At 38.7% G+C, this 10,403-nt stretch overlaps 1 protein-coding gene across 1 annotated transcript; it reads left to right on the top strand.

Annotated features, from left to right (window-relative positions):
* The first annotated feature begins 1,118 nt into the window (after positions 1–1,118).
* On the top strand, positions 1,119–9,960 carry GHITM (growth hormone inducible transmembrane protein). Its single transcript, XM_009877588.1, has 8 exons — positions 1,119–1,290; positions 2,791–2,890; positions 4,084–4,195; positions 5,498–5,639; positions 6,692–6,800; positions 7,918–8,106; positions 8,679–8,850; positions 9,629–9,960. The coding sequence occupies exons 1-8, from the start codon at positions 1,162–1,164 to the stop codon at positions 9,714–9,716; spliced, it is 1,041 nt and encodes a 346-aa protein (XP_009875890.1). The 5' UTR covers positions 1,119–1,161; the 3' UTR covers positions 9,717–9,960.
* The last annotated feature ends 443 nt before the right edge of the window (positions 9,961–10,403 follow it).

Genomic DNA, 10,403 nt, shown 5'->3' with positions numbered 1-10,403 from the left:
TCGCTCTCGCTGTGGCGCAGCAGTGACGTCGCGGCGCGTCCTTAGTGATGCGTTCGCCCGCCCGGGGCCTGCCCCAGCGGATTGTTTCCTTCTGTTTTTATCGCGCCGCTGCCGTTCATCCTTGTTCTTAACTGCATGTTTCAAGTTCAGAAAATAAAAATCAAAATTGCGGAGTAGTCACTGCAAGTTCCTGCAAACTCTGTCATCCCCGTGGAAGAGTGGGGCTTTTCTCACTTTCGCTTTGCGGTCAGTGTCAGCTGCCCGGCTCTGCGAGTGCTCGTTTCTCGCACCTGTTTAAAGATACCGTTATTTAAAATATTCTTAGGCAACACTGGGCACTGTTGATGTGAGCTATGAACGGTTGTTTGAAAAAATGTATTGGTAGTTGGGGTGTATTATGATGTCAGAGGTTGTGTGTAGTCATAATGTCTGACTGCAAGGACTCGGAGTTTTTTCTGGGTAACGTGCACTATTTGTAGAAGTAAGCCAGCAGTTTTAGTACTACCTGTGGAACACAAAGATTCGTGTCTGCTTATGCTGGCATTTTGTCCTTAAGTGGCATCATCATTCTCTGGTCCAGACCATGCAAGATAATCTAAACTTGTCTTCTGGGCTGTGACCTTGACTGATGCCATGCCCATAAAGCCAATTAGTTCTTCAAAGGATAGTTTGAAACCTCCCTAAAATTTATGCACCACATATCATATATTGTTTACTTATTTGGGTTTATACTTAGCTAAAATTTATGTAAATTTGAAGCATCTCTTTGAACATCTATTTAGAGGGCAGAGTACTCATGTGGAGTTACATATCTCAAAATGAAAATTAGTTACCAAAATAACTCCAAGGTAAGCATATAAAAGGTCTTGATGTAATTTATATGTGTGAAGAATGGTATGTTGTCCTGTTTTTCGGTAAGTTGTTAGAGATGTGTCTGATGGAAGTGGGAGGCAGATACAGAAAGAACCAGGTTAAACTGTGAGAAGGTCGTGACTGTTATTACAGTACTCTAGTGACAATACTATTTTACTTACAGACTGTAGTGGAATTGCCAATAAGTAGTAAGTGTACCTTGCTGTATGAAAGCCATGTCACAGAATACTAAAGCATTTTTTCTTGTGCACTTGCAGGAACGCAGTGTATTAAATTACCTAAGCAACCATGCTGGCTGCAAGGCTAGTATGCCTGAGGGCGTTTTCATGCCGGACTATTCGCCCCAGCATTACTCAGGCTTCCCCAGCTCTGAGGAACTCCAATGTAAAAATATACAGACTGTGGCAGCCTAGCCAGGTAATTCTCTTGCTAATGGTGCTAACTGCTGATATTTTAAAGGATTGAATGTTTTGCTAAAAGAATCATTTTGCTTGGAGCACCTGCTTTGAATGATCATGAGCCTTTTGCTTGTTTGAGATGCCTACTCTGATTTACTGAAGAAGGAGTGTTAATCAAAAAACAGGGGTCTAAAGAGCAAGTTAAAATTATATTTCAGTGACTATTTCCCTGCAGAAATGAGTAAAAAAACCCAAAGAGGTAGGTAGTAATGGACAAGAATTGCTTTGTAAGGAGGGAGGAGTAGAAATTGTCTGACATCCTTCTGGCTTCCTATTTTGGAGTCTTAAATATCGTATGGAAGTAAAAAGTTGTTTTCAAAGACTTCAGTCCCAGTATGTGTTCAGAGCTGCAGCCAGGTTAGAACAATTTCTGAACTGTGGCAGAGGACAGTCATGGGTCCTTGCAGCAATTTTAAAAACTGGGCTCTCATTATTATAACACAGCATCAGTTTATTCATTGGAAGAAGATGTTCCGTTTTTACTTTCTGCCCAGGTAACTCACAGCTGTTAGGAGACGCTGCTCTTTTGCCATAATCTTGCTGAAAGTGCCAGTGGCCACTTGTTCACCTCCTTGGAGTTTTTCTCTTTGGCATAGAAAACTCTTTAAGCATCATAAGTTTGTAGGTTTTTTTGTGGCAAGTGCTACATAATTAGAGTGTTGGGTTAGACTTTATTAGATGCAAAGCACAAGGAAACGGAAGCACTGTGGTAAACTTCCTGAATTTTTATTGCTCTAACGGCTGGTGATAGCAATGCTTGTAGATTTCAGGTTTTGGTGTCAAACTCACAGATTTGAGGTAGGCTTTGATTGCTTCGATGCCTGTATAAATAATTTGGAAATTCCTGGAAAAATGGTAAGAAAACTTCAGAAGTTTTTTTCTGAGTTTAAATATGGGTTTATTCCAGTGTTGCTCTTGCAGCTCACTAAGCCTTTGAGCAGCATGCTGCTTGGAGCTTGTCAGCCTTAAAAATCTTAAGTTTACAGGTTTTTGTTTAAGGTTTGTTCTCTAAATCAAGGCTAGAAGTAAGAGCAAATAATTTGTGCTGCACAACAAGACTCTTTTTACATAAACATATTTACATAAAGAAATCTTTTACGTAGAAAGCAAAATAATTCTTTATAAAAGAGAAAAGGGATTAGTTAACATTTAAAAAAAAAAAGCTTTGTGTCCTTGTTTAGTGCAGTAGGACTAGATAAGAAGAAATGCGGTCTGAAAGCTTCAGCTTCTGAAATTTGCTGCATTGACTCCGTACTTCTGCAACATGTGAATGTTGCTTACAAAGCCTCCTAAACTTTAATGTTCACTTGTTTTCCTTGAGTACAGTTGCTTCATGTCTTTGGGAGATAAGTGCAGATAAATACTATGTTGTAATTTTAAGTGTAGCGAGTCAATTGATAAGAAATGTTTTCTGTTTTATTTCACTGAATCTTTCTTGCGTTATTTCTGAATCTGACAGGGTTATGCCACCAGAGTAAGAACGGGTGTAAGACGTGGAAAAATTGGCCAGGAGATTAAAGAAGCAGCATTTGAGCCATCTGCAAAAACTGCACTTAAAGGTAGAGTAGCTCTGCTTTAGATACTGAGTGTCTTTGAAAACTTGCTGGAAGGAACTGTGTTGCTTCAGTTTATTAGACTTGAGAGTATTGTTTCATATGTAAGTTTACTTAGTGTTCTCCTTCAAACAACTAGAGACACTTTCGCCGCTTGCTTTTGCTTGTGAAGTTTGAGGCTGTAAATGTGTCACAGTATAAAGAAATTCCTTGTTGTATCTACTTCAAGCTGCTGTAGAAAACTATTAAGTCAAAAATTATTATCTGTAACGGAGATGTGGTTGCAGTATTAAATATGTTACTGTTTGCTGTGTTACATCTACTTTGTGTAGTGTTTAAAGGAAGAATTTTTCTACAATGTGTACAGTTTGCAAAAAAAGTTTCTGGTGCTACAGTTATGTAAGACGTTGGCTTACTACACTTGCTAGTACAGCTAGTGTGGATTGTAACTTCACTGGATTAGAGGGATTTCTAGATAGCAGCCTTCAGCAGAACGGAGTTGTAAATATCCTGTAATACCATTGAATTGACAAGTTGAATTTGTGTAGATTGTCTGGATAGTGTCTTGGCTATGGTGTCTTGGGGAAAAGCTGTAGTGCTGAGTTACACAGCTGAAGGCATTTGGTCTCAGGTGCTCTTACTTCAATTACAACAATACTGCTACAAATATAACCATCAATCATGAAATAATCTAGTATGTGAGACACAAACAGTTTGTCTAAAAATCAGATGGTATAAACCAATAGTAAATCGGGTGTTTGGCTCCAATGGCTACCAAAGACCTGTTGAATGAGGAAGCATTAAGGGCAGATGAATGAGAGTCTAATTTTTCTGCTGTTTTATAGCAAGTTGGATAGTGAGGTGGTACGCTAAATCAACTGACAGGTGAACTCTTGGGGAGAGCATGTTGACTAGTTTTAGGTTGGAATTCCTGATGCTGTAATGAGGGTCAGTAAACTGGACATGTTACTTGCTGGTTTCTTTCTTACTCTTGTTTCTGAAGCTTTACTGTATTGGTGGGCTAGATCTAGATTTTTTTACTTTTCCTCACATAGGTCATTGAGAATTGGTAGCGCAGTGATTTGGAGTTAAGTGGAACTTTAAAAAAAAAAAAGCCAAAACTGATAACGTGAGGATGTTATTAACTATCCAAGAGAAAGCATTCATGAGAGTGAATTTTTTTTTTTCTTTAAATACAGCTGATCGCTTGGGGAAATTTATTGTTGCTGGAGGGGCTGCTGTTGGCCTGGGGGCTCTCTGCTACTATGGAATGGGCATGTCCAGTGAGATTGGAGCTATTGAAAGAGCTGTGTAAGTAAAACTGCTTACTGTTCATTCAGTGAATCTCCTTCTTTATATCCATCTCTTCTTTAGTTGGTATCACCCAGTATTCATACAGCTTAAATTTTTTGAGCTTTGAACAGAAAGCTCCAGCCTCTGTCTATGCAGGATTTTAAAGTATATAACTGAACGCAAAATTTAAATTACCCAAGGTTAAATGGATATTGACTTAAGTGAGTTCCTTTGTTTTGCTAAATTTGAAAATTGTTTTGTGAACAGTGTAGAAATATGTCTTAGGAAATGTGCCACAGATAATTTATGAAGTATAGTCTTCCATAAAACATATTCGTAAAACCACTTTGCCTGGTGTTCCTGTGAGGCTGTTCATTAAACCTCAATACAGCATCTTGTAAAGAGTCTCCTCTGAACGCAGTACTTACCTTGCCCTGCTCTGATAAGTATGTTTTGCTTAAAGCTTCAGTATATTGCTTTTTGGCCAACAAAAACCTGACTGTGCTATCATAACCTCATAGTTGCTCAGACTTAAAAGGTGGTTAGTGATGAGCATGGACTTGGAAGAAATGAGTGCCGGAGGTGTTTTTCTTTACTTATTCTGCATTTATATTTGGAAATGACTATCTGCATTCATATTGAGTGCTTGCTAGATGAGAAGCTTTTCGTTGATACAGTTATCTGTACTTTTTTCTTCACAAGCTTTGAAGTAACGGGTCAAAAGAATAAAATGGGAGAAAATGTATTCACTATGTTTTAGTCTGATGTTCGCAGGGAGAGCTTTCTGTTCATAGTATGACCAAATCACACTGCAGAAACTCATTCACATCTAGGTCTGTTGCTATTGTTGGAGCTCTCAGAATGGCTTTAGTGTCTTGTGATGTTAGATAACTATGTGCACTGTGACTCAGCAGCTTGTAAGCTGCTCAGCAGGCTGCTTGGTGTCCAGTCAACACACTGTAGGTGCTTTTCCTTGAACCATTTTGTTGCATGTGCACCATTCTCTATTTTTCCAGTTAAAAAGCATTCATTATTCTATTTCACACGTATGTTTCCCCTTCTGAGATGAGCTATAGTTGGCATTATTTGTAATTTACAGTGTTTCTAGAGTTATGTTGCATTAGACCAGCAAGATTTAAGAGTTCAGCCCCGTGTTGTTAAGGTAAACTAAGGTCAGAAGCTGCTAGGTCACACCATTATTAGGAAACCTCCCTTATGTCTGCAGCTATGAATATATTTAAGTGCTTGATTGTGATTTTTAGTTGGTTTTCATTATGATACTGGTGATGGCACATCTATGTACGACTGCTTATTTTTCAGTATTTGGCCACAGTATGTGAAGGACAGAATTCACTCTACCTACATGTACTTTGCGGGAAGCATTGGCTTGACAGCAATGTCTGCTGTAGCAGTGAGCAGATCTCCAGCACTCATGAGCCGAATGACAAAGGGCTCCTGGCTGGTAAGCTTATGTCATAAAATCAAAAATGTTTGCTGAGAAAAGACCCCAAATGTGATGGGTGATATGAAAAAAAATGTGAAATGTAAACTGCTTGGTGAGAAATAAGGCAAAACTTCACTTACTCTAATGTCCTCATCTGTAAACACTGCTTCAGTATCCTAATGATACTTCGTGATGTAAGATTTGGTGACTAATTACATGCTCACGTGTACCTTATGTACTTTGATAGTTTGTCAAGGACAGACTGCGTGAGCAGAAAAATGCTATGCTGTACTTACAAGCTATACAGCAGTAAGAGCCTGTTAGGAGTAGCCATCTGAGGGCTAGTAATGTGATTTCTGTTGCTTTCTGAAAGTGGGAACAGGTCCCAGTGTATTCTTACTCCTCCCTTTGCTCTTCTCTGTAGCTCTTTGAAAGCCGGCTCCGGTTTGTCAAGGCTGAAACAATACTGCTAGGCAAATCATCCAGGCAAACTGCTAACAAAATGTGTCTGCTTAGTATATATTCAGTGTGTTAAGTGGAGAGGAACGGTAATAGTTAAATACCAACACCCACGTAATTTTACAGAGATTAAATGATAAACTGCAGTTGTACATTTCTGACAAGTTTACTAGCTGCTACATGATTCTGCTCAGAATCATCAGTAGGAGGACGAAATGATGTTTAAAAAGTCATTAGTGGCAAAACCATGTGAACTGAGTACTGGCTTTGGGTGGAGAAATGTAAAAGAAAAAAGTAGGGCTAAGGTTTCAGGTACCTTAGTGAGTATTAGAGTAATGGGTGGAACCATAGGTTTTCCTTCTGTTACCTTACACAACTAAGAAGCTGTGGCCACCTTACTGCTAAACTTGAATTCCTAGAGTAAAAGGAAAATGAGGATTACCGCAAGCTAGGGTTGTGCTGCAAAGATTTCACTTTAACCTTACAGGACATTCCAGTTATGAACTTGGCTTCTCTTTTCAGAATTATGCTATTGACTTTTAGACTAGGAGGTTGGAACAGAGACCCTGTGTCCTAATGCTATCTTAAGCTCTGTTACGCTGTTTTTACAGGCAATAGGGGCAACCTTTGCAGCTATGATTGGTGCTGGAATGTTGGTCAGATCTATATCCTATGAAAATAGTCCAGTTGCTAAGCACATGGCTTGGATGATGCATTCAGGTATGTGATTTTAATATTCATTCTAAAGGTGTCTGTGCTTCAGATTCTAACTTTATCAAAACTTTAAGGTAAATTTTTACGTACTGCTCTAGAAGAGTTAAGGTTTTTTAGAGACCAATCAGAACTCCTGAACATCAGGAAGATTTCTTACGTGTCCTTAATACAAGTAATGTTTTTTCATAATCTGCCAAAAATCATACTCAAGTTAAACTTGAGATACATGTATGTGCCACACTGGATAGAAGCCGATTAGTTTTGTAGCTTTATTGGTTTTGTAATTTCTTTGGTTTCATGACTGTTTTCTGGCGCTATAGCTTCTGTAAGCACTGTTGACTATACTTAGCATTCCTCAGCTGTGCAGGATAGGGCATTACTTGAAAACTTGACTAGAAAAATTAGATTTTACTATTAAACTTTAGCTTCTTAGATATGTGTTCTGATCACATATAGAAGCTGTTGAGTACAGATCAGTTTCTCACTGGTGAAATCTACTTCAAATAATGATGACTATCATATTTCAAAACTGTTGTACCAGGAGTAACTTATGGTTCAAGAAAGACACATGAATGTTAGGCACTGGAGTCAGAGTTGCCTCTCAAGAGCTAACATTTCTACCAGGAATAAATTGTGTTTATTTTAGTGACTGTTAGTAAGCTAAACAGCCTAATGTGATATTAATGGACTAGACAGAGGTTTCATGCAAGACCATAGCATCAGAGTATTACTTCCCTAACTAATTACTGTATCAGAAATCTGTCCTGCTTTTCAGTATTGAGTGCTCCAATGGCTATAGTTGATTAGTTCACGTTAAGTGCCTCTGACCAGCTCTGTTTTAAGCAGATCAACACGTTGACTTCTGTTAGTCTTTCTTCCAAAGGTCAGTTCCCTGAAGCATTCTCCAGAGCTAGATGAGAGTAGGTCGTGGAATATCAGGTTAACAACTTAATGTGCTCCTTTCTAGATAGGTGCAGTCAGGCATGTTGGTATTTTGTCGTGTAAGTAGATCAATTTAAGCTATGTTATCTGACTGGAAAAATAAAATACAGTTGTGTTGGCAGGCGATGTTTTTACCAGAACTGTTCTGAGTCTTACAAATGTTTTGTTTTCCTTTGGCTAGGTGTCATGGGTGCAGTGGTGGCTCCTCTAGCCTTCTTGGGTGGTCCTTTGCTGATCAGAGCTGCCTGGTATACCGCTGGAATTGTCGGAGGGCTCTCAACTGTCGCCATGTGTGCTCCAAGTGAAAAATTTCTGAACATGGGAGCACCACTTGGAATAGGCTTAGGATTTGTTCTTGCCTCTTCAATTGGTAAAACACTGTTTTGATACTGTCAGATAAAGTAGATTTTAAACTTAAGCTGCTAAGATGTAGCTCATGTTTAAATGCAGACTGGTCTGCCTATTTAAGATTTGCCCTAAATAGCTCTTGCAACTGCAGCAGAGCAGAAGATACCCTTGTTAAATTCATTCTTTAAAACAAACATGAAGTTACAGTTCTGGCAATTTTTAATCTGTCAAATCTTCAACAGTGATGCCTTGTATTTGTCGTTACTGCCAGTGACTAGGGAAGACAGTAAAGGTAGTCTTGGTTCTTGATCCACCTTCTTCCTTATATGTTTCTAGGCATTGTTGACGTCCTAGGAACAGAAGTACTTTCACAGGAGGAAAAGTAAACATGATTCCTCAGGGTGTTCAAAATCAATGAAGCAGGTTTTATGTATACATATGACATCTTCAGCTCCTGTGTTAAAAGTTCTTGCTACCAAAAATGCACCACAAGTAGAGAATTGAATGTGCACTGAAGGATATGTGCTATGGTAACTGAAATTTGACCCAGCTACGTAGTAGCTTTGTTTAACACCACTGTACATTCCTCTCCAGGATCCATGTTCTTGCCACCTACTTCTGCTTTTGGGGCTGGCCTGTATTCGGTAGCTGTCTACGGTGGATTGGTGCTCTTTGGCATGTTCCTTCTCTATGATACACAGCACGTTATCAAGCGTGCAGAAACCATTCCGTATTATGGAGCAATAAAATATGACCCAATCAATGCGTAAGTATTCTGTGTTAAAACAGCTGATCTCAGTGTCTGTGTAAAAATTGGCTTCAGGCGGAGTCAAATTACACTTCAAAAACAGCCAGACCTTTTGTTTACTGTTCTGAAGTGTGTTGCTGTTAAATGTGAAGAATCGCAAGGTTTAAAAATGTGATGTGAAAATAGCTAGTGGAGTTAAAACTGAAACCTCCTGCCTGAAATGAGAGAAATGGGCTTTTGAATGTGTGGTGTCATATGCTTCCAACAGCATTTTTCTAACAAGTATTTTTGTTCTCTAAAGCATTGCTGGGAGAATTTATAGCTGCTTTCTGAAAATACCTGGCAATATCAGCTGAACCAAAAAAATGTTAACTCTTTTGTAGTCACTTAATATTCAGTAGTCTTTCTCACTAAATATAAAAACTTTCACAGTGTGGTAGATAGGGTTGATTAATTGGCTCTTGAGTAAAGACCCAGTTTCAGTCTGATTTCTTACACTTAAAATGTAATAATTCCAAAACCTTTGGGGACAAATAGATAAAAGTGCATCATAAAAGGAGAGGGCTGCTGTATGAGAACAGCGTATACTGTCTGTTAAAACTTCTGTAAATACTTCCTGCTGGCAGAGATGCTGAAACGAAAAGCTTTTTTGACTTATCAAGCACTGAGGACAAGCATAGTTGGGTTTTGTTACAGATGCCTCATGAAGGCATTTAAAAACGAGGTGTAATGATGTGAAACACCAAATAGTGCTATTTCTGCTCAACAATATTAACTTTGATTTCCTGTTTCCTAGGTGCATGAGTATCTACACAGATACACTGAACATCTTCATTCGGGTGGCCACCATGCTTGATGCTGCTAGAGGTGGCAGGAGAAAGTAAACTGAGACTCCTCCTTGCAGCTGTCTGACAGCCTACCTAGTGCACATACTAAATAAAAAATTATGGTTACAAGCAGTTTTGCTGCAAGTCAGAAGTTTAAAGCATTTCAGCATATTGTTTCAGTGCGATGTGATTCAGACTTAATAGTTTTTCTTCAAACACTTTCCAGCTCTGTGTTTAAAATAGTGTGAACTGCTTCTAATTGTACATTATTTCAGGAACGTAAATTATTTTTAATATATGAGTAAAATAAGGTATCTGCTTTTTAGTGTATTTGGCAGCAGTTCAACTCTTCTTCTTTTTACTGTTACTATGTGGTAAAGGGAGTAGTTTCTAAACTGGTGTCCCATATGCAGATAGGGGCACAAGTTACTTCATGAAATGCTATTGAGATGCGTCATTTTTCAGTTAAGATTGCATAAATGATTTTTTAAGTGACACACTATGAAGAATTGAACAAAATGGATATGGCACTAAATGCAGTAATGACTTCTGCTTGGGCAGAAATTCCAGAAAGGTTTAAGTAATTGTCAGAAATGCGTTGGATTTAACAGGTGAGGTTACCAAAAAGTATAAAGGAGATGAGGAAGGCGTGGCATTTGTCCCATATGAACTTCAGTCTTGTCTTGCAGTACACGCAAGAACGTTGTGTACTGAAGGTAATAGTCAGGTTCTCCCGATACGAGA

Source organism: Apaloderma vittatum, unplaced genomic scaffold (assembly GCF_000703405.1).
Source record: "Apaloderma vittatum isolate BGI_N311 unplaced genomic scaffold, ASM70340v1 scaffold7431, whole genome shotgun sequence".
Classification (NCBI taxonomy): Eukaryota; Metazoa; Chordata; class Aves; order Trogoniformes; family Trogonidae; genus Apaloderma; species Apaloderma vittatum.
This window is presented reverse-complemented; position numbering and strand designations above follow the sequence as displayed.